Source organism: Perna viridis, chromosome 6, assembly GCF_037379345.1.
Source record: "Perna viridis isolate PV_CMFRI_1.1 ecotype Kerala chromosome 6, ASM3737934v1, whole genome shotgun sequence".
Lineage (NCBI taxonomy): Eukaryota > Metazoa > Mollusca > Bivalvia > Mytilida > Mytilidae > Perna > Perna viridis.
The window spans coordinates 38,399,978-38,425,388 of NC_142450.1; the positions used below are offsets into that span (position 1 = coordinate 38,399,978).

Consider the following 25,411-nt stretch of genomic DNA (forward strand, 5'->3'; position numbering starts at 1 on the left):
ATATAGATCTTGTCGTTCATACATGTATGTCATGTACTATTTTACTGCCGACTGTATTAGCCTGCTGATAATTGTTTAGGGCGTATCATACTATAGTTGATGAACTATTTTTTTTAAGACTAGTGGTTTAGGAATGCAGTATTTATAGCTGTGTTACTGTTCAATGACTTAAGTCTGAAGGATTCTAGGGTATACAAAATGAAGAATAGAAAGCTAGTTCAATTATTATATATTACAGGTAAGTTGCCAACATTTATGTGATATTTATGCACAAGTTGTTTATTAGTTTGTGTTGTTCTTGTTACGGAGGCGAAGTTTAAATTATTTTTGCAATCGGTGAACGAAAGAGAAGACTTATTAACAAAAACTTTTATAAAAAAATAGTTTTAGATTTATATAGTGTTCGAGCTGTTTGTTCTAACTAAAGGATAACTTTTGCAAATGGTACGTATAAAGTCTGGACAGAATGGTATTTCACTGTTTTGATAGAGATATCATTATATATATCGAATTCTATTTCGTGCTTGATCAAATACCCTGTTGTATCCTGCAGATGCACCTAAAAATGTTCCCGGGTTTGGTTTTATGAATGTCTACTCTTCGCCAAGAAAACGAAATATTATGTATTTTTTTACATGCATGAACTGGTACATGTTAAAATGAACAACTGAAGAAATTTTAATGGAAAAAATATAATCACCGATATTTCATTTTCTACTCAATTAAAATTTTGTCCCATTTTTTCCTTCGAAATTTTGTTTAAATTTGCTATCAAAATATATATTCTTGATTAAATTGTTAAAGGACTTCTTAGTTTGCAAATTTGTTTATTTTAGTGTAGCTAAGAGAGTCGAATTGCTTAAGTAATAAGCAGATTCGTTACTATTATTACGAGCAGAAGTTTCGTATTATATATAAGACATAAACTCATAACACATATCTCATGTGATGTAATAACGATAATTGGTGAGACTGGAATACTTACGTATAATTAAAGATTATTTTTAGTCAAGGAGTTCAATATAGTATGTAGAATCACACTCACAAACACACATTATTTGCACAAACACCTTTACAGTAAATGGTTATGGCATGAACAAAAACAGTACAATGTAATATACCTTACTTATAAATTAAATTTATGATCAGGGGCGGATCCAGGATTTTTTTATTGGGGGAGGCGCACAGTTAATTTTTTTTAGGTAAAATTTTTTAAATATACTTCTAGAGTGGGTGCAATGTAGATCTCTTTTGCGGTAAAATTAGCGAGAAATTAAAGTTAAACCTAAAACCGCCTAAAACCCATGCTTTGCAAATTTTAGAGGGGGCGCACGCCCGCCACGCCCCCGCCTGAATCCGCCCCTGCTGACCATGGTGCGACAGTGGTGTAAATCTGATCAAAATAGATTAATCTATAGTTCAAACGTTTTATAGTAATATAATTTCTGATACATGTGAATTAAATTGACCTTCGATTCCAACAATGAATTTAAAAGTTATTTTTAGTATTTCTATACAGCTACTGTTTAATATATATGCTATATCTCTTGGTGTGAGGTGAGGTTTTGATGAAGAAACTAAATTATGTTTGTCCAATTTCATTGTGTATTGATTTCTATGTAGTGTATAGTGGGTGCACACCGAGAAGAAATGATATTCATCCTCTATGTTCCCACTATCACATGATTTACATATACATTTTTTTTCTATATATATTTTTGTATCGACCCCTTTCTATTTCTAGTGCATGTGCACTTAAACGAAATTTACTGATGATAGTTCTTTCTATTTTAGATTTATATAAGTTGATGTATGGGGGTCTTTTAGACGGAATAGATATTTTACGGAAAAATTAAAGTTTTTCATTCATAGTAAGTGAGCCTACCAAATTTTGCTTAAATTGATCGTGCGGTCTTTGTTCGATTCTTTTGATATAAAATTGAAGGTTATTAAGTTGTAAGTTAAGATGACAGAACCCCAATTTATTTAGTATATTTTTTTACATGGGACATCCACAAGTTGTTCCTTTTAACTTCTCTGAACTTCTCTGATATATATATCGTTCCATTCCCCTGAATTCAGACCAACTCTCCTCTTTCAGAAGCCGAAGCCGAATGTGAGGTTTGCAGAATATTCGAAGAATGTATTATTTACTTGTCTTAAAAGGGGGTCATTTATTTATCATCTTATGTCGTCTTGACGGAAACCGCTTAGGAACACAGATATTTGATGTGGACCGAAAATATATTACTTATTCCAAATTTCCTCTGATCCTGCAACCCTGCTCTTTATTATTGGGATATTGATGTATCAGGTTGGGACGTCCGAATTTCTTATGCCGGATAAAAGCTCTACAGAGCTTATGTTATATTGTTATATGTAAAACCGACTTTAAATAAATCTTTTATGCTTATGCTTTTGTTGGGACGCAACCGGACATGTGAAAATCCAAATAAAAAAAGAGGAGGGTTGCAGGGTCAGAGGAAATTCGGACTATACATCACTATGTTTGTCTTTACTCCAGCAGTGCTAGAGGTTGTCTGGCAAGATAACGTTTAGTAGGCTTGTAGGGGCTGATACAGGAATTTAAGAATTAGAGGGCACACTGACTGACCAAAGGAAGGGCACAGAATCATGCTTCAGTGATTTTCTTTCAATTCAACGAATTTCCCCCAGGCACCAGCCTCTATACAACTTTGTTCGGCAGATATTTTTAGCAGTGGTAAATCTGAAATCTATGAATGAGTTACTTATTAAATTATTCGGCACATATTTCAGCCAGCAAAGCAGTAATCATTTGATTTTCTTGAGGCTGTAGAATTTTTTTTCTGAGCCTAAATTGTTTTTTTTTTCATTAGAAGTTGAAAAAAAATCTTCAGATACTTATATTGTACATGAAGCTGAGAATAAAACATACATTTTTTTTTAAATAACTTGGGACAAATTGTAATAAATTTTGAAACCAACTAAAGCTACTAAAGCTGAGTGGAACACACATTTTTTAGTTTCATTTTTTTGGGACAAATTATTCAAAAAAAAAAAAAATTAAAAAAATTAAAAAAAACAACATTTTTTTGGAAAAATTAAAAAAAAATTATGATTTAAAATTAAAAAAAAGCATAGCCCCACAGATAATCAATATAGTTGCTGCCTAAAAACATACCAAAACAAGAAATGACAAACTTCTGTGTATGTACAACAATATATCATTGGAGCAAATTAACTTTATTTTTTTGTCAGTTTTATGTCACATTGGAAAATGTGGGTGGACCAAGGAAGAAATAAGAAATATGTCACCACAGGACAGACCATCATGTCATCCATTGCCTGTAAGTACTACACTTAGTGTCAATTTTGTGCTGCCTATTTGCATTGCAATATACTGAAAACAATTAACTGTAATGGAAGTGGACAGTTTAGTGTTCTTTACCTGGTGTTATTCTCTGTTCTTATTGGGAAAGCCTGAACCAATTTAGCACCATTGCAGTGGTTTCTTACTTCTTGGTTTTTACCCTGATACTGCCATTTGTTATACAAGCTTTAATTTTTTACTTTTCCTTTTGACTATTGCCTTGAGTTTTTAAGTTCAGTAGTGTCACACTTTTTGTCACCCCAGGAAAGACTACCCTGTCAACCATTGCCTGTAAGTATATGTCACATCAGGACAGACAATCACTTCATGTTAACAAAACTTCACCTAGATTTAAGAAGCTTGCAGGACAGGGAACATTGTGCAATTCTCCTATTCATATTTTATCCCTAGATAGAAGCAAGTCCTTACCTAACCTCAATACATGTATTCCTATTTCAGACACCATCTATAATACAGATAGACACTACACAGAGGCTGTCAGATCTAAGGAGCCATTTTAGATCTGTTGGGATAAAAGGATATATCATACCCTCTGTTGATGCTCATCAGGTATGTAACAGTTTGATAAAACCTTTCAATATATACAGGGTTCAACACTTAAGTAGCAGTCTTTATAAAAATCAGGCAGTGGGTGATTCATTCATGTTAAAAAACCCACCAATTTCAGTTTTATTCCTTGTTCAGGATCACCTTACCAGTCTTAGTTTTTTATTTTGTTGTTGCGCTTTTGAGATAAAGATTATATGGATTGTACATGAAATTGGCATTTTGCAAGAGTAATTGTTCTTGATTTGGTTTGATTTGGTTGATTTTAGTTAAAATGTAATTTTCTTAAAAATTCAGATGAAAATACAGAAAGGACTATTGTCACATAAAAATGTAGCATATGTAGACCAAAAAGGCATCTTCCAATCCATGGGTTTTTCTACACCATGAATCACTTTACCATGGGCAGTGTCTGAATTTCATATGGACTGGTATTTAAGTGGTTTGATAGTCATATGCCTAGAGAGACTGCCTTGAAAATGTTATTGGTAGTCTTTAGGCTTCTTGAATTAATTGTTAGAAATTTATGTCCTAAGAATAGCTCTGCTAATTACTAGGATACCTAGTTTATCTAAAATAGCCCAGTGGATTACATAGCGAGCAGAGTTGGTTTCATATCCTGGATATAAGATTCCAACATCTGCAACATCTTATCATGCCAATGAAAAAAATAACAAAATTTTTGCCAATTATAAATGTTTATAGTTCATGTATATACATGATCAATTGCTAATCATTTTTTCTTGTTGCCCTTTGTACTAAAGTATCCCTTTAAAGGTTTATGGAAATACTCTTGTGGAACAAAAAATTGAATTTATTTTATAACAACACATGAAATTTTGGAGAAAAAATATTTTTATTTGGCTGTAGTACTGCACGAAGAAACAACATACATAGATTTTCTAGTGTTTAAGATTTAAGTGACTATGATTGTACATGACCAATTAACCCAGATAGTTGGAGTAGGATTATAGTAATTACTCACTATTATAACTTGTTAGTGCAATTTTCAAAATGTATGAATATATTAGTAATTATTCTTATTATTTCCCTACATTTAATGATGTTTGAGGATTAAAATGGTGTACATGTACTTGTTAAATCAATTTGAGACAATTGAGACGTATAATTCTAGAATAAAAACTTAAATACATTTGCTATATACTGAATATCACATGCTGTATCAACCCGAGATGCCTTTATCACCACATGGGCCATTGGCATGCTGAGTAGTTTAGGTCCAGGGTTGATAGAATATATGATACAGATTTTTACATGTCATGTTCATTATATCGTATACTTTAACCATACTTTAAGTATGATCAGTGAAGGAGTGCAATATAAGGTATGCGATATAGGTCTTGGGATGTGATATAGGGTATGCAATATAGGGTAGATGATATTGAGTTTAAACAAACACTTATAATGCATGTACAAAAAGTTATATTTCCATGTAAATATATGATATTTATCAATTATGGACTTTTAATGAAGTCAGTGTGTTATATATGGACCTGTTCAGATTATATAATAATCAATATAATCTAACAGGTTCGTATATGATGTATTGACTGAGTGAAAGTCCTTAACTAATATGTTACATATGTAGATAATGTATTTTCTTTTTGTCTGCTTTGTCTGTGGTGCTTCTGCCATGATAGGCTGAGAGTAATTTCATAAAGGAACCATTTTATATCTGGATCTAAATTTAGAATTATAATGTCAATATACATATATAATACATATATATAAATAGAAACATAGTGTCAATATATTTAAAAATAGAAATAAGGCTTCATGTACATGAAATATCCTTTGCATCACATGATCATAATAACCAATGAACAAAGATGACTGTTTCACCAAATGTAATGTAGTCAAATAAATGTACATATAAAGTAAAATAACCCATATCAACTTAGATGTTATCGACAGCTTGCAGAGGTTTTGTTTGACTGAATGGTGGAAAGCCTACTATTTTAATGTTCTACTTAACTTTTAGGTGTTGCTTGCTTTATCATATACTTCAATGTAATTCTTTTATATAATTACAGAAATTTTTGCTCAAATAGGCCTTAATTACATGCTTCACAGAGCAAATATACATTAGGAATCAGGGTGTATGACAATAAATAAAGATAAGGTATACCATAAACTAGTTCGGATATATGAATATAAAATTTTGATAATAAAAAAAAAAGAATTACATCAACATTTTTTCAAAACACAAAAATTATTGATTGTTTTAGTATTTTTTAGTAAACATATTTTATCCCCCACAGTTGGTATTGAGTTTGCTTTGTCTTTCACTTGATACCCATGATGCTTAATTATGGCAAGTCACCGATGAATCTTACAACCTCCCATTACATTGGTCAAAAGTGATGACAACCATGAAATTCAAGGCTCCAGAGGGGGCATTTGTGTCTAGAATATTATCAATCAGTAACATCTTTTGACTTTCACATATATTGATTTACTTGTTGAACCTTTTAAAAAATTTATTAGAAAACAAAACTATCACAGTTCACCTAACATCTAAATCAGATTTTGTATATACTTTAGACTAACAAAGCAAGAAAATGTGTCAGCTGTCTTTTTTATGATGCAGTCAGTATTGAGTTTGCTTTGACATCACATGATACCAATGATGCTTATCCATGACAACATAACTGATTGAACTTACAACCTCGCATTTCATTGGACAAAAGTGATAGCAACCGTGAAATTTATGGCTCCATTAGGGGCATTGGTGTTCGGAATTATGAATAATCTTTTATGTATTGAAAAATTAGAAAATAGCTTACTGAATTAGAAAATGTAGCACAGTGTTCACACAATTCACCAAATAAATTTGGAATGAACAAAACGAGAAACTGCATCAGCTATCTTTTTTACTTTAAAAATAGTACTTGTTTAATTTCTAGTCTTTTTTTCTCTAGCTATATTGTAATTTTTATGGTAAAGCAAATGTATAACTGTGGTAGTTTGTCATAGATAGACAACATAATGATAATAAGGTTTTTTTTCTATGGATTCTCAAATTTAAGGTTTTAAGTTTAAGTTTAAAAATAAAAGAAAAATATATGAAATCCAAAAAGATGTATATGAAAAGGGATATTGTATCCTGTAAAGTTTACTAATTATTTTATGTTTTAAATTTTTGATTTTTTTTTCATGTAGAGTGAGTATGTATCAGAGTACGACAAGAGGAGACAATTCATTTCTGGATTCTCTGGATCTCAAGGTAATTATAATACACCAACTCTCAAGGCTTCAATAGTGATATCCCCTCACCTAAAAGTTGTGAAGGAGAAAAAGGATCCTACCATTAATCTATGGTCCTTCCTGTGAACATAAAACCAACACACTTCTGTTTATTTTAAACATAGTTTTAGCCTTTGTCTTAATGAGGGACGGTGCTACTTGTGCTGAAAATGATTTTGATGTGTTGTTGGGGGTGATGTTCACCAATTGGGAATATGTGAAACTTCCAAGAACATTCACTCTGTACCTGCAATTAAAGTTCAAACAATTACTTCTCAATTACATACATCATTTCTGACAGAATGATTTTACACCATTCATGTTTCAGATCCTGTACATGAGGCTCCATTCCCAGTGATATTGTTGGCCTTTTTTAAAACTACCCTATCCTGTTTTAATTTGGAAATAATATTTAATTTTATAAAATAGGGAAATTTTGAATTACTACAAAACCTTGAATTTGTAGTTGTTAAAATGATTAATTTTATAGAGGATGTACAAGTTAAAAAAATTCAATCAGTGTAATTTTGGACAGTAACCCCATATCTTATGGTTAGACTACCAATTGGGAAATGGTTCATCTTACTTGAGATTATTTATAGCCATTTTTTGACAAATTGGGAATCTTACATCAGGGGAAAGAGCCTTATTTTGAAGGTAATTTAAGACAAACAATATCACTGATCCCTATTATACTAAGTCACAGGGTCATATTTTTTATACCAATTAAGCAATTGTCACAATTTGTATGATAACCATACATTTTGTAGCTGTTGCAGTTGTACTTGAGAACAAGGCAGCTCTATGGACAGATGGGAGGTACTTCTTACAGGCTGAAGATCAGATGGACTGTAACTGGATACTTATGAAGGGCAGAGATGGTAAACTTAAGAAATAATTCAATGAGATTCAAATTTATATTTTGTTTTATCACATTCTAGCCACTTTTTCTAGACTGTTTTTAATAAGACATTTACATCTCATGATAAATCAATGATTACGCACACTAACCACAAATTAAATTTCACCTGCTAAACAAGAAGCACCTATTGGCCAAAATTTTATATTACAGGTGAAAGAAAGTTTAAAATTATTGCAGAACTACTATATACTAACTTATTCATCAAATTCATCGTCATGAAGTTTGCCAGCCTTCTGCTACCATGGATTATATAACTTTTGTTGTCGGGGCCTTTCAGAGCTTACTTAAAGGTATCTTTTTACACTTGTTGAAGACGTTTTGTTGATCTCTGAAAGTTATGTTACTGTTTTGGATTTAGATTATATGCTGGTGCATTTGTTGCAATTTACCATATCTGTTCTTTTTCAATGTGATAAAAAATTTAGTTGTATGAAAGCAAAATATACTGGTATGTTCCATAGATTAATGTTGATAGCATTTATGGAAAAATACTTGTTGTTTTTACTCACATTGATGGCCCAGGTATTGTACTTAGATATTATTTTTATGTCTTATCTATTTCCTAACTTTTGATACCTATACAGCGCGGTATGATATTCCTATTCTTAAATTATATAAGAAAATTGAATATTTGATATCCAGTGGTCCTTTTCACTAAAAATCGTAAGAGTAAAATTAATCGTAAGTTATGACGTCATTGTAAATAAAAGTATTGTGACGTCATAACTTACGACTAATTTTACACTTACTATTTTTTGTGAAAAGGACCACAGAATGGTTTGATACCATATCTGCTTAGGTCAGACCATATGGATATTTCTGCAATAGGTACAAGTACTACACCAACTATTACCGAATGGTTGATAGCCAACTTAGAGGGCCAGTCAGCTGCCATTGGTGTGAATCCATTCCTGATGAGCAGTGGTAAGGTTAAAAATGAGTCAGTATTACATTAACAACTGAATCTAGTTTATTTGATATTGAATATTCAAGTTTTTACATTAACTTACTTTCTATAGGTTTTTCTATAGGATATGAGCATTCTCCATAGTTATAACCACAAAAAAGTCTAGCTTGATAATTTTCCTTGTGTGTGGATAAATTTTCTGTGTTTTTGAAAATTAGAGGAATGGTTGAGAAAAGATAAAGAACTTAAGACCCACAACCTGAAGTTAGCCAGAATAGTGGATGATTTAATTGATAAGATCTGGACCACAGGTAGACCTCCAATACCTAACTCAGATATACATTCCATGAAATACAATCTTACAGGTTAGTATCAGTTTGCCACTGAAAAATCTTTATTTTTTTCCAAGGAGTCAATGTTAAGTTTTCTTTGACACCATGATGCCAATGATGCTTAACTATAGCAACATTACAGAAGGAGTTTACAACCTCCCATTCTTTGGTCAATAGAAATTTTTCAATAGAATCTTAGAATGAGGTTTTTGGCAGAGTTATCTGCCCTTGAAAGGTTCATTTTCAGTGCGTTCAATCAATGGTCCAGCATGATATGGAAAATCTTGTCTGTTCTTCTTGATTCTGATGGTGCAAATAATTACACTATCAAAATGATGTTTTTTTTCATACCACAGTGTGGGAAACCACCGCTCGCCAGCTCGCCAAATAAGGTGTTTAATTTGGCGAGATCTCATTAGCTTACACTCACCTATTTGGCAACCGTCATTTGATTGGCGAGTTCCAAGGAAAGTTAACCAGCCAACCGGTTATTCAGTTAAACATCCCTAAACATCATACATTAAAAATATGTTCCCTACATTTTATGATTAGCTTGAATATGTCAAGTGAATTTTGGCATGATATGCACAATGTTATTGACTTGTAAAGCATTGTTTACAATCTGCCATTTTAATTTCTGGTAAACGGGATGTGCCAAAACCTACACGATGGTCCCAATCTTGTATTAGTAGTCAAATGAAATTATCTTGGTAAATTATGATATGTTACCTTGCAAAGTAGTTGTTTATTGTCAAAATAAAAATGAACAAGAAGGAAATGATAAACATTTTCTTGTTTCATGATGAATCTGTTGAAATATAATTTTATTTTTTAAAAATATTTACTTATTTTGTTACTGTAAAGTACACGAAAAATACAATGGGAGGGAATAGTCGAAAATGGAAAAGTTTTTGATAAATTTAAAAAAAAATGAAAAGATTGTTGAAGAAAGAAAAAGAGAGGCAGAAGATAGTCAAATCCAAGAGAAAACAGATGATAGTACAGACAAAAAACCCTAAAAAAAATTGGATAGATGAATTTCTATTTGCCTAATTTGGCTAGCAAGATCAATATTCCACTAGCCAGAATAGCAAGTTGGGGAAAAAATGGTTTCTCACACTGTACCATGTTTCACCAACTGTGTAGATTATTTCAGGTACTGACACTTAAAACAGTTGTAGTTATTTTGTAATATTACTCTCAGCACTTTACTAAGAAACAAGGGTTCAAATGATTCTTTGATGATTTTTTGAGTACATAAAGGTAATTCATGTATCCAATATGTAATTTTTTTTATCATTTCAGGAAAGTTTTGGTGGGACAAAGTGGTTGATTTACAGACAGAACTTGGAGAAAAGAATGTAGATGCTCTAATTGTTACAAGTCTGGATGAGGTGGCTTGTAAGTCTTTTCTATTGTAGATACATTCTATATATATGATCAAACAGTTTGGCTGGTCAAGACTTCAGTTTTCAACTTTTCAGTTTATTTTATAACAGCAGCTTTTTCTGACTCTGGGGTTGTAAGATTTGGGTGTTCTACTGATGAGGTCTTTGAGTTTGTATACTGCTTGTTTCTGTGTGTACGTGTTTGATTCTTGTGTGACTTTTAGTCTGTTTTCTGTTTGTCACTTTGGTGTTCCTGGCTTTGTTTCTCACAGATTACCCATTTTTTCACTTCTTAGTACACCATAGAAATGTACAGGACTGAAAAATAAACTCATGAAATTGAACTTGTATAAATACATATACCATTGAAAAAAACGTTTTCCAATTGGTTTGGCAAATGAATGGCATTATGTATTATAAACCATTTGGGAAAAAACCTACTTAGATGTGGTTTTATGTACAATTATCACCCATTTCAATACCAGTCCTAAAGATCTGTTAAAAAAAAAACAATGTTGGAATTTTCCTGCATATTTCAATCGGGTTTAACAATTTTTCAAAACTATTCTTCTAACACTACTTGACCAATTTGAACCAAATTTTGTATGAATGTTCTGCAAAGAACTAATGTGAGGATCTGTCGAAAAAGATTGCCACTGTTACTAAAAATAGAAGATAGGGGTCAGACAGAAGTTTTTCGCATATATCTACAAAACTGTTAGGTTCAGCAAAATTATGACAAATTAAAAATGTTCAGCTGGATGAGACCTTTTTATGGTTAAATTTTCATGTAATTCTGTGAAGCCATATTGGGAGTTACATCCCCTTTTCAACGGTTTTTCACTATTTTTAATGTTATTTCTTTCAAAAATCTTCTTCTTTGACACTACCTGACCAATTAGAACCAAACTTAGATTCTTAGGATCATCTGCATAGAACTGATGTGAGAATTTTGATCCATCAAATTTACAATTAAAATGAAAAAAAATAGCTATTTATAAGCATGAAAAAATATTTGAAATAAAATACAGACAGCAGCACAGAGATGTTAGGAGATGGTACAACTGTCACTCTATTGAGGATGAAGCTTCATAATAGTAGTCTTTACATATTTTAAAAACATATGACCATTGAATCACCAGTTTGATTTCAGTAGGACAGAAAAACATTGAAAATTTTTTTTTTGCATTTATGCAGGATATCAATCTAGAAATCTTTGTTACTGAACTGGTCACCTATTGAAAATGGGTTACAGGCTGAGCTTATGTTGTAGAAAAAAAAATTGGTATGTAGGACCCAACATGATTTGACCAGTAGTATTCAATTTAAGTTCATATGATCTAGTTACATGTAATTTGCATTTTGATACTTTAGAAAATAAACAAAACTTATCATAAACAAACCTACTTCTTTCATTTTAAAAGTGCTGTAGCTTTTATACAGAATATACTGGCTTATGGCTGCAGCCTATTACAGACTAGTGCCTCATATTAGCAAGCTGAGATATGATGACTGATTACACATTTTTATTTCAGGGTTGACCAACTGTAGAGGATCAGACATACCATACAACCCAGTATTCATTTCCTATGTAATACTCAATAGAAAAACTAATACCACTAAGTATGTCTTGTATACTCTATATGTGGTTGAAACTGATGGATTGATAGGGATTGAATAAAACTTAGTATTCAGCAAATTAAATTTCTGCCAAGCACTTACTTTATAAATCATTAGGAAGATTTAAAGAAGCAGAATTTTACCTCATGTGAAAAATTGCTGTGTCAAAACCAGTTCTTTCTAAATGAGAGATTTCATATCATGCTGTGTCAGGGAATCTAGTACTTGTAGAAGAATAATTCTAATAAAACGTTTGTTATGATAATGAAAGTCATTGGAAAGTTTCAGGGTATCAGTTCAATGATTTACTGCCTCATTTTTTTTACTATGTGCATACATTACTTTTAGTTTGAAGTGAATTTTTCGTAGATAAATTTGACAGTTTCATTAGAATAATGATAACTAATGTATTTGAAGACTGCCAGTAAACTCAGTTTGTGGCTATAAAATTTACATTGATACATCAAAATCCTCAGATACAATACAGATATCTAATTACTCTCAAATCTTAAATGTTGCCATGATAAAATGTGAAGAATTTATAGTTTTCACCCCTTTTCACATTCTATTATGTTCTTTTTTCATTTAGGCTGTCATGTTTGTGGGTCTTGTGCAATTTTGTCAATGATTCCAACGGGGTTAAATAGGGGGTTAAATGGGGTTCAATCAGCGTGTATCTAGCAAGGCTTAAAAATTGTAATTTACTGCTATTGTTATTTTTGTAAAGGTGTTATCTTTTGTTTTATCTCTAATTATTTTATTTAAATATAACTAACAGATGGATATAAACATAAAAAATACAAAGATGATAATGAAAGACTACTATCACAATAACTTTTTAAAGTTTTTATTGTCTTACCATTAATTTTCCAACATAACTGTTGGTCAGATCATTGTGGATATATTCTTTTTCGTAGATTGTACATACGAGATAAAGAAAGGAAGTTGAACTCACCACGTGACCCAGAAATATCTGAATATGACCTTTATGAACATTTAAACACTGGTTATGATGATTGCTCTAAAAGTCCGTATGTTAATTGGTGTATGGAGGTAAATTTTTTTTTCAAAAACTATTCAAAGTTGCAATATAATATTATTCTCCTTTGATTTTCTCTTCTGTCTATGGATCTAAATTGTTTTAAATGCAATGGAATAAGAATTGTCTTACTCTGGGAAAGCACTTATTTAGCTCTTATCTCAGTCTTTGCACACATACACGTGGTCCTCTGTGAATGGCTGTTCATGTTAATGTTATTTTCTATCTAGATACTGCACACAAATTTCTTGATTATACCTCTCACAAGCACCTAGATACTTTGTACAACCATCTAGATACTGCTAGAATTTTATTGTATATACTTACTGATGTGAGGTACCAAGATAGTTGTGACAATTATCTAGGCATTATTGAGAATTACCTAGATAATTAAGGCATAAGTATGTAGGTGCTTCTGAGAAGTTTCTAGATAATTAAGACAAGTATCTATATGCATGTAAGAAGTATCTACTAGAAATTCTAATAGGACGTGTTTTAGAGCTGTTTAGACAACAGCCGTGGTAAAAAAGTGATAAATTTTACCCAAATTTACAGGCATCGCAATAGAATTTGACTCCAAAGCAGTCACCATTTTGTGCAACACATAGACTGTTTATATTAAAAACGTGAAGAAACTAGTCCTATTATGACCTGAATAAATCACAGAAACTCCATTTTATCATTGTTCTACCACAGGCTGACCATTTATGTTGTTATTTAATGCAAAAGAAATTGCCAGCCAGTGGTAAAACAATTGTAAATGGAGTTTCCATGATTTGTTTCTTCAAATAAGTCTAGGTGAACAGCCACTCATAGTCTCTTCCAGATGGTTGCAAGATTCGTTTTGCTTGGAAAAAAAGAAATGTTTCAGTACGTCAATATGATGGTGGATTTACAATGATCTGGTATTTCTATTCTAGTGCCTTTCTGCAGTTTATAACTTTACCACTTTACCAGGGATAAATTCAGTTCTATTTATAGGTACATGACTATGATGCAATACTGGATGGTGTGAGAGAACTGAATGCAACAGCTAACAGGATCTGGATATCTTATGGATGTAGTTATGCTATATATGGCCTGATTGATAAGGTAGGAATTTTTATGAATTCAAGGAAAAAGTTATTAACTGTCTTAATCTTTAGCTCATTAACATATAAAAATCCATTATTGAAAAGTTCATTGCTTGTCTAATGTTCTACCATATTTTTTTGTAGGATAAAATCTACCAAGCGAATTCTCCTATTGCTATGAGGAAGTCTGTTAAAAACCCCGTGGAACAAATTGGCCTTAGAAATTCACATGTAAGTTTTGTTTGTTGGTTTTAAACTAGTCCTCTAGATATTTAAGCAATTATTATTTTATCCACAAGCTTTAATATTTCTTTTTTTGTTTTGGTCATTTGCCCATCGTTATCTCCCCCTTTAAAGGGGAGTTATATAGTAATCCTAGTGTCCATCTTTTTGTCTGTCCGTCACCCGTTCTAATCCACAGCTCCTCTGAAACCACTGAACAGAATTTTATGAGACTTTCACAGATATTTTATGGCATGATGCCATCTTGCACCTCCTGTTTGGTGTTTCCATCCGAATGCTTAAATCACTCATGGGGTATCCTATATGGTATCTAGGGAGGAAAGCAGAGGTATCACCAAATGAGCTATGTTCACAGATTTCCTAGTTTACTACAGTTTACCACTGTCCATCTCCATCCGTTCACACATTATGTGGTAACTGAAAAATACTTCAAGTAAATTTAATGAATTCTGGCACAATATTTGTCTCGCTCAAGAGGAGATTTTCTTTGTTTTCCAATTTGTCTTTGAAGTGTCAAATGACTTTCAATGCCAAAAAAAGGGGATAGATTGATCTCATGCTTTAGTGCATGCAGCTATTTATTTCAGTAAGAATGGAGAGATATGTCCCTTCGTTAACACTTAGATACAGTTATGATCCAGTTACTAATGACTGAATGAATAAATTACAACAAATCGACAAAAGATATAAATACAGGAGAAAAAAAACAGAAAATTAATTATCAAATTAAGGTAATAACAATCTATATCAGCTGATGGTTAATTTTTGGCTGATTGATTGATTATTGTTTAATTCCGATGACAAATATATTGTGCATTTCATTGACTAATCGAACATGCCCTACTTTGTATATGCTGAGCTTGATTTTCATTGTTCTAGCTCACAAAAGCAACAGGTAGGCATGCCAACCCACTTAGTCACAATATTATGACTGAGGCAACCAGTCGTTGCTCTCTCCTTAAAAATTGAATGCTTGTCAGAGAAGCAGTGACTACCATTTTTAAAGTCTTCGGTGTGACTCGGCTGGAAATTGAACCCATGACCTCCCACACTCAGGGCAAGCACATTACCCTCTGACCTCTAATTTTATTCTTGTTTTAGATAAGGGATGCAGTGGCACTAATCAAGTTCATGGCTATGCTAGAGAAAGAGGTTAGTATTAAACAAAAAAATGTCTTGTATGTGTTTTGTATTTTGTTTTCAAATAAAGTGAGTATACAATTTTTGACTGGAATGTCATATGAATTCAAGGTGAAAATGTTATTTTTGTAATAAAGCAATACAATACTGAATATACAAATTATACTGGTACATGTCTAAACAGGAACTTATTTTTTGGCCAAAATGTTGAGTACTATAACTGATAATAAAGAATGCATAAGTCTGTTTTATTTTTCATTCTGATTGTTAAGAATTAAAGATCTTTTGGTTGAAGATTTCAATGTGGTTCTTTGATCCAGTGAAACACAGATTGTTACCACACCTGAAAAGCGTAGGGACATTTTTAGCTATCAATAAAAGCAGTAACTGCTCTATTTCAGGTCCAAGATGGTGAATACTGGACGGAGATATCAGCTGCCACAGAACTTGAAAAATACAGAAGGTACATTGCCACTTTGAAAGACATTGATTATTTGGGAATTTTCGCCCTAATGTGTGAGAATTCTTCAATTTCCCGTTATATAAGTCTACCTCAACCCTCATAAACTAGATTTTACAATTATATATTTTGGGGTTTGTTTTTTTTTTTCATGAACTATGCTTGTAAAAGGCAACTTAAGCCATGCCAGTATCAACACACTATGAAAACATTGTCATCCCTTTAAATTTAAATGAAATGGCAAAAAGTTTGTTCATAAGTTTCTGAATCAAATTTACCAGAGATAAGTTATGTCATTCATCTAAGACCAGAAATAGTAAATAAATTGGATTTTGATCTCCCAAACTGGAGGATGAGAAAAACTCGTGTTACAAATTCTAGGTAAGAGATTCATATATCTATATGTCTCCTGATATGCAATAGAAGACTTTAAGACAATCTTAAACAATGGTTATCCTACAAACATTGAGATCATCTGTTTATGGTCTATTTTGTAGGGAACAGAAGTTTAACAGAGGACTTAGTTTTGAGACAATCTCTAGCAGTGGTTACCATGCGGCCATTATACACTATATGCCTTCAAACAAAACTGACAAGCAGATTACAGCTAATGAAATATACTTACTGGATTCTGGTGGTCAGTACATGTGAGTTAATTTATTTCCCAGATTCTGGGTTGCCAATACATGCAAGTTTTTAGTTGTGTATGCATAACTGTTTACCCTTCCACATGAAGAGAAAGACTGCCCCATAATCAGTGTAAAGTTAGGAATCTCCCACATGTCAATATTTACTTTGTGGAAAACAATATAAATATTGCCTATTTTTTATTTATATATAACTATCAGTTTCTGAACCTTGATGCAACTCATTTGCATAAAATTTGCACAAGTTTGCAAATAATTGAAATCTAGACATGTTTTCCAAACATTAAAGAATGGTAAGGGTTAAAATATGACTGGTTTTATGTTGTAAAAACAAAGAACAACAAATAAGAGTAAACTATTATTGTTTCTGTACAGAGATGGTACAACAGATGTTACAAGGACATTCCATTTTGGAACACCTACTGATTTTGAAAAGGTACAGTTCTTATTTCTTACAAATAAGATGAAAAATAATGAGATAATTCATCCGTTATTGTACTTTTTACAAATAATTCAATGAAGAACCTGATTTATAGTTTAAATATTGCTTAGATATGAATTTGTTTGTTTATATCAAATTCAAATTAATACTATATACTTTTTTTTCAGAACACTTTGTCAAGGTTTATGTTGACAGCCTAGGTAATAAGCAGTCATGTTTATTTAAATCATATGTTAATTCTCATCATGTTATTTATTACAGAAATGCTATACATTGTCTCTGAAGGGTCATATTGATTTGACACTGTTTGTTTTCCCTACTGGACTGAAAGGTATGTTATTGTCAGTGTCTAGCTATTATTATATTTTGGTTAGAAACAAGCTTCATCACAATTGCTAAAGCCTGCAGTAATTGAGTTGTTCATTTTATTTTGTACTAAATAATTTACTGGAACCAGCTACCATAGAAAAAATATTTGCAGACTTTGTAAAGTCTTTATTGAAATATATAATAAAATTTTGTGGTCACTGGCGAGCTTAGTATGAATATATTTGGGAAAATAAGGTGTTATCTGTACTTAAATTCTGCTTAAATTGATAAAAGTTTGTTTTCCATAAATTGAAAATATTTGATTGATTGTGTATAATATGAGAAAATGATGCATTTATGAAATTGTTTAAAAAAAAAAAAAAAAAATAAAGTATTTAAGTCAAAATTATCTCCCCTTGAATTATAAAATGACATTTTGGACTTTGAGGTAGTGTCATTAAGGCCAGGTTTTTTTGGCAAATAATATGATGTATACATTTTGTATTGAGAAATTATGATCCAAATTTTATTTTATACCGAAGTATTTTCAAGTGAATTATTTTAATGGAACTAAACACATTTGTATTTCTACAACACCTATTAACTTGTATATTACTTATTGAAAATGCAGAAAAAGTGGGCAATTTGGTTAAAAGAGTTTAGTTGATACATTTGCTTTTTCATCCTTCTCTACAATGAAATTACTTCTATTATAGTACATGGACTGGTACATGTATTAATAATCTATTATAATTCTAATGAGATAAATGTTATAGGTAGAGTCATAGATGCTATAGCCAGACAGCCTCTGTGGAAGAAAGGGCTACAGTATCTACATGGCACAGGACATGGAATAGGTTCTTATCTCAGTGTTCATGAAGGTAAGTGGTCTTCATTTCGTTGTTGTTTTTTCTTTTTTTTTAAATGAGTCAATGAGTCACATGCTAAAAATTTATTGTTATCCATGTCTTTTTTTTACAATGTATTAGATTTACATACACTGGAACAAAGAACAAAAAGTTTGAAAAAAGATTTAGTATTCTTCATTATGCTCTGTGGGTTTTTATAATTAGTCTTTCCCCAAAATTTTCAAATCCTTTGGGTGCTTATGTAAGACATGCTATGGTAAAATTACAATAATTCTTTGAATTTCTACATTCCAGCTTCAAGTGTAAAAAGATGATTTTCCATAATTTCAGCACAGTTTTGTAGGTGTAAGGTCAACATTTCAATGAATACAATAATAGCACGCAGAAATTTACAGACCCATATTTATTAATTTTAACATTATACTAAAGGGAGGCAAGATTTATAGATTTTCAGGATATTTTACTACTTTGTATATTTCAGGTCCAGGTTCAATCTCCATAACAATGGAGGAGAAATCATGGGAACAACCATTTCAGGAAAATATGTTTACCTCTATCGGTAATAACAGAGTTGGACTTTGATGCTAATTTTAGTTTGCTATGCTATTTTTAGGTCCTGGAATGATATCTAACTACCATCCTGAGAGAAAATCTGATGAACCACTCTCTGAAAACATGTTTTATTCTATTGGTAATCAATTAAAAAGTTCAAATGCATGATTTTTTAATGTATTATGAAAACCCTTATTCTAATTATCCCTGAAATAACTGCTTTATTTGTGTACTCATTAAACATGTAGTTTTAGTCATGATGTTACTAAATTTCAACATTATAACAAATGTCTGTGTATGCATGAAAAATATTACCTATCTTTATATAAGAATGCTTTTGACTTGTAAGAAATGATTGAAAGGCATGCTTTCATCCAAACTGACTTCAAATCAATTTTGTTTAAATTGTGGTTAAGTCAGTGTTTTGCTTCAGGAGTCGCTCAACTCTTAGGAATATCCATTAAAAACTGATCAACCACATCTTTTTTTTTTATAAAGTATTCCTTATTTAATCTAACTATCAAATGACATACAATCTGGCTAAGCTGCATTCATTAATTGCTACCTTCAAGTGGAAATTTAATACATTGTACTACTTAATTCTACCTACAGTTACACAAAAGTATGGAATAATTGGAGACAGTGCTATTCATTTCACCATCTTTGTTTTCTTTTAGAGCCTGGTTATTATGAGGATGGAAAATTTGGTATCAGACATGAAAATATTGCACAAATAGTGAAAGCTGACACAATGGTTATTATTTTTAAACTTTGATACTGCTTCGTTCAATGATTGTTGTATTTTAACATTGATTTTTTAAAACTATTCTAATAATAATGCCCCGTGCAGGTCCGGATGTTAAAAGAATAGGCCTGCAGCAGCGCTAAGCTTGTCGTATAAGGCGACTAAATAGTGCTCAGAAACCTAGTCGGGGGCTAGGCGCTCTGCCCACAGAGCAACTGGGATGTGTGCCCCAGGTGGTGGAATGGGGTACCCCTGGCGTGTTACATGCTGGGGTTATCAGGCTATAATACGGAAAACCTGACCGCAAACCATAGTGGTGCACCGTGTTGGGAAAGATGCCACGTTCCTCGCACGTTAAAGAACTCTGCTGTGGTATTCGATAGGAGTAGGAACCTTTGCGCTCCGCCACAGGAGGCTAAATTGCCCGACCTTCCCCATCCCCTCTTTTTCCAGTGGCAATCAAAATTTGTCGACCCTATTATCCTTGTGACCCATCCTGTTTTTTCATTTCATGTTCATTTTATCATCCATTTCATGTTCATTGTCTGAATATAGCTGAAATATTGCTGCTCGGACGTTAAACCCCAACAAACAAACAATCTAATAATAATATCTTTCTATATTAACTTTTTATACAAATGAGAATTTGCATACCAACTGAAAGAGTAATCAAGGGAACCAAGGTTATAGCAGTAATCAAAAGAATGTAATCCAGGGACTAAGACCAGACATGGAAAACAGACATACACAGCAAAGAACATAAAATCATAGATACAAAGTAACGAAAGCAAATAAGCAACTCGGACTCCACTAGAGCAACTCAGACTCCACTAAAAACTGGGAGCATGGACCAGGTGCACCAGTAGGGTAAGTGTCCTCTGCTTTTCTAGAAATACCCGCCGAGTTGCTCATAAAAAGCCAAGTCTGGGGTAGACGAAAGAGGAAAGGAAAACTATGATGCGTTGAACAAATCAGTTTTCATGGTGCAGATGGATACACCGTTACGAACCACAAGTTCATGATTACGACCATAAAACTTTTGTAGTGATGACTTCAATCTTGTAGCAACATAACCCTGCTGCAGAGGCCTATTTGTTAGAATTATAGCATGATACAAAAAGTCTGCATATTCTCGGCAAGCTCTGGCATAACATATGAGTTGTGATGTGAACACTCCATATCAAAATGCAAATTATAATGTGTACAAAGTGACAATTTGTATACAACATATAGATATTGAACACACTTATGTGCCGACTGATATATGACAGTGACACAGTTCGACATGTATTGGTCTTGTCCTAATTCATTTTATGCCCTTACTTATTCAGTATCAGTTTAAAGATATGACCTTCCTGACCTTCGACACAATTACCATGGTACCATATGAACCCCATTTGATAGACTACAAACTACTGACAAAAGAAGAGGTATGTAGTGTATAGTTCAATTTTTGCAAACATTTTCCCCGGCAGTATTTTGTTTTTGATAGATATTAATTTTTAATGCTGTGTAAATTTCTCAACTTAAATCCTACATTTCTACAGGTAAGTAAGCTTGAGAAGAGAGTCTCATCAAATCCTAGACTCCTATGTAGGCCGGTATGATAAAGGAGTCGTGCAAAGTCCCTGAGTCCTATGCATGAATTGATTTAAAACATCCTAGATTCTTCGGTAGGCTTGTTTGATAAGGGAGTCTCATCAAATCTTGGACTTATTGGTGGACAAGATTGGAAGAAGGCTCACATCAAATCCTAGATAAAGTAATCATTTTAAACCATAGAATTCCTGGTATGCTTGATCGATAAAGATGTCACACCTATCCCTAGGCAGCTTTATTTGATAAGGATGTCCCATTTATTCTTAAGCAATAGATTGGCTTTTAAATGATAAAGGACTCGTTTCAAATGCTAAATTTCTAGGTAGCCACATTGAAACCTTCTCTCCTAGGTGAGCTTGATTGATAAGGGAATGACATCAAATCCTAGACATAGGCTTGTGTGATAAGTAGAACATTCCTATATAATTTACTCAAGTGTGTACTGGAAATTTTCTTTGGTATGTGAGTAAAAACTTAATGTGTGTTTCAGTGATCAATCCCCTTTCCCACAGTTTTAAATTTGTGATCGTTTCTCAAATCATATTATAGTGTTCTTTGAAAGTATTCATGACTGTTTAAATTTTCATGTTGCAGGTCTTACCACAAAAATAGCAAAAAATAAAACTGCCATGAAAATTTCTATATACAGTATGTAATTGAAAATAAAATGTATGGTATGTTTGTGATACACAAAGTTTTATCTTTAGTTGGACTGGTTGAACAGCTACCACCAGAAGGTACAGGATACTATTGGACCATTGATACAGGATGATCCCCAGGCATCTCAGTGGCTGAAGGAGAGGACTGGACATGTAGACATTGTCAGTGGTGCTTCATTAATATTTTGTAATCCTATCACATTTGTTTTAACAGTGTTTGTTCTTCACTGGAATGCATGTTGATTATCTACAATTTTTGTAAGATATAATTTTTTTTTCAAGAAAACTACAAAATTTAATGTAGTATTGCCTGATGACAAACCCTAAAATATGCTTGAAAAACTTACATTGAAGATGTCATATGTAACCAGAATTACAATATTTTTTAAAGTGAATGTAACATGCTTACCCAGTAATTATCCCCTTTTCAACAGTCAATTACTTCTACAGTGTAGTAACTATCATTTATCCATATTAACATTGTCAGAACTAACTGCTTTCAGTAGATCAAACTTCATATATTTTAGTCCTGTGACCCTGTTGATTTTCAAAATAAATGGTGAATTTTATTTACAGCACATACAATGACTATGTTCATTGGATACAGTTGGGTCTTCTCATGAGTAAATGACACAGATTTAATTATCTTTGATGAAATAGTATGTTTAAATCTCCTTCCCTAGTCCTAGGGAAGTTTATCAGGTGATTGTTATTTAATTAAATGAAGACCCACTATATCCCCTGAACATTATCATTGCAAGTGTTGTAAAATGCCATGTTTGGGTTCTCCTCTATGACATACATTATTGTAAAGAATATTATGTTGGGGTACACTGTACAATAACCTTTGCAATAGTTACTCAGTAGCATGGTTTTTTTAAAGATACTATGGCTACATTTTGTTAATCATATTACATTTTATTAAAGACTTTCAATAAATAGATTTACAAGTAACAAGAATTCTCATCAAAATATGACATTAAATTTAACATTAGAAAGGTACAGAGATCACAGTAGAACAATAAAAAGAAAGACACATTAATATGGAATGTATTTTTGAAAAAGTATAGACAACAATTTAGTGAATAACAGAAAACATGCATCCAAACAACGACAATGGAATGTGACCACAGATATGTTACATGTGATATGTAATATTTGGTGGTTACAAGGCATTTCGGTGGGATATTCTTGCTTTGTATTACATATGCTCAAAAATTGTTATACATTGATTTGCATAGATACCACACTTACTTATAAAATAATGCATCTAACTCTTATTTAAAAGGCACACTGTTCTGTTTATAACTACAAAACATAAGCCTTATTATATTTTTAAAAAGTTTCTTTAGATTTTTGTACAGGCAACTGATAAGTATTTTAACCTGAAGTGTTACAAAAGTGCATATCAGAAATGAATTAAAAATAACTACTAGTTTTGAGTTGAAAATTAAAAAAAAATAAATACTGTATCTTTACAGATAAAAAGAAGTTCTTAAGCTCATAATAATTTGTTACAACATAAAAAGACCTTGGCTATATTAAGATATTTATATGTGCAACAACAAAAAGATAAAGGAGTTGTGACAACACTGACCTACTTAAAGAGTCAGGACGGACATTAAGTAAGGGCCACTTATAAATCCAGTGGAAGGACGGATTCTGATTCTTATAAAGCACATTAAAAAAGTAAGAGATACTAGTCAGATTACATGGCACCTTATCGTAAAAAAATGATCAATTTAACCATTCTGAAACAAACAACCATTAAGAATCAATTTTACTAACGTTTCAGATACAACGGTACTGCTTTCCTTCATTAACATTGGTTAATATAATATTTATTTATTAGTACACTTACCAGACAGTGTTGATTTTAAGGTATACACTTTCACTCAAAGCATCACAAACATAAAGTAGGCAGTTTATTTGATGGCAGTTCAAAGTGGAAAAATACATTCTACTTTTGTTTTTTTTTTCCTCTAAAAACTCATAATTAGTGCATAAGGCTTTTGCTTATTCAAAGAAAAAAAAAAATTCTAGCCCTTTACATTATGAAGGTAAGTGACCTCTCTCTAGAAATCTTAGAAACTTAAGTTAATAAATTCATGGTGTACCAATGCATTTAAAGATAAAACATCACAAATGTCAACCATAGATTTAAAGACACATCACAAGCATAGATAGAATTACAAGGCATATTTTGCACGAGAGTAAAGATCTTCTAAACTTCATTTTACTTGAATAGATGATCAGTGTCAAAAAATTAAGTATTAAATGTAAGTGAGACTTCAAGTATTTGTATCACAGTTTTGCTTTTTCAACACAACAAAAAATACATAAAAATAAACAAAAATATATCACATATCATATCAAATACATTATTGATCACATCTAGAATTTTTTACAATATTTCTTACATACATTATCAAATATCATATCATGTTCCTTCATACAAAGCAATTATTCATTCACAACTTTCCTTACAAATTCACTAAATTTATTAAAGTCAAATAACCAATATTCAAATAGCACTCCAGTTAAGAATTATCACAAATACTGTTTGTATTATTAAGTTATTATTTCCTAAGATCATTAAATTTATTTTTTCTTCTTTCCCCCTCCAGGACTTTTAGCTCCCTTTGCACTTTTTCCTCGTTTTGGAGATTTGGTTTCAGATTCTGCTTTTGATGCAGCTTCCTTTTCAGCTAATTCTTCTAAACGTTTTCGTTCTGCTTCTAAATAAGTTTGTCTAAAAGCTTCTCTAGGTTTATTTATTTCTTCCCTAGCTTTATCTAACATGACCTGTAAAAATCGCAAAATTAATTACACTATACATTAATAATATGCAGAATATAACAAAATACAAATTTGCTTTCAATTAAATTTTTTCAAAAAAAAAAAAAAAAAAAAAAAACAGAATAATTATTCATATGGTAAACGATCTTAATCTAGGGTATACATTGCTTAAGATACAAATTTAAGATGATCAATTAGCTTCTAGCAAAGAATATGAAAACTGTCAATAAGAACACTGAACTCGTATAATCAAAATGAAATACAAAAAGTCTTAAACAACAAAATAAAAAGAATAACATGCATTGAGGTATAAATTGAACACAGAGCACTCAACTATACTTGGACTTCCAATCCCAAACAATTAGTTGGAATTATAAAAACATTCAGCTATAACTCATATCCCTTGTTTGAATCAATTTACAATTGTGACTGTTGAAGTTTCAAAGAACTGACTGACTAATAGTGGACCATTTGCTTGTA

At 31.8% G+C, this 25,411-nt stretch overlaps 2 protein-coding genes across 28 annotated transcripts in view; one reads left to right on the top strand and one right to left on the bottom strand.

Annotated features, from left to right (window-relative positions):
• Positions 1–23,092, top strand: LOC148614860 (xaa-Pro aminopeptidase 1-like). 2 transcript variants are annotated; one of them, XM_088589321.1, is made up of 22 exons: positions 1–238; positions 3,241–3,329; positions 3,812–3,922; positions 7,103–7,166; positions 7,957–8,067; positions 8,937–9,032; positions 9,234–9,380; positions 10,653–10,748; positions 12,271–12,358; positions 13,273–13,408; positions 14,376–14,486; positions 14,612–14,698; positions 15,812–15,862; positions 16,252–16,313; positions 16,808–16,957; positions 17,333–17,393; positions 17,661–17,730; positions 18,485–18,589; positions 19,059–19,136; positions 19,807–19,883; positions 21,206–21,304; positions 22,181–23,092. In XM_088589321.1, the coding sequence occupies exons 1-22, from the start codon at positions 199–201 to the stop codon at positions 22,373–22,375; spliced, it is 2,124 nt and encodes a 707-aa protein (XP_088445447.1). In that variant the 5' UTR covers positions 1–198; the 3' UTR covers positions 22,376–23,092. The 2 variants fall into 2 exon arrangements, with proteins under 2 accessions (XP_088445447.1, XP_088445446.1); XM_088589320.1 differs by lacking the exon at positions 19,059–19,136 and adding an exon at positions 19,191–19,268 and having other exon boundaries at positions 17–238.
• Positions 23,030–25,411, bottom strand: part of LOC148614861 (androglobin-like) — a 62,462-nt gene continuing 60,080 nt past the window's right edge. For 25 of the 26 annotated variants that reach the window (XM_088589313.1, XM_088589317.1, XM_088589309.1 and 22 more), the window contains one exon: positions 23,030–24,937. In XM_088589313.1, coding sequence (XP_088445439.1) covers positions 24,734–24,937 — 204 coding nt within the window. In that variant the 3' untranslated portion in view covers positions 23,030–24,733. The remainder of the gene's footprint in view (positions 24,938–25,411) is intronic. The other variant, XM_088589304.1, reaches the window with a different exon arrangement.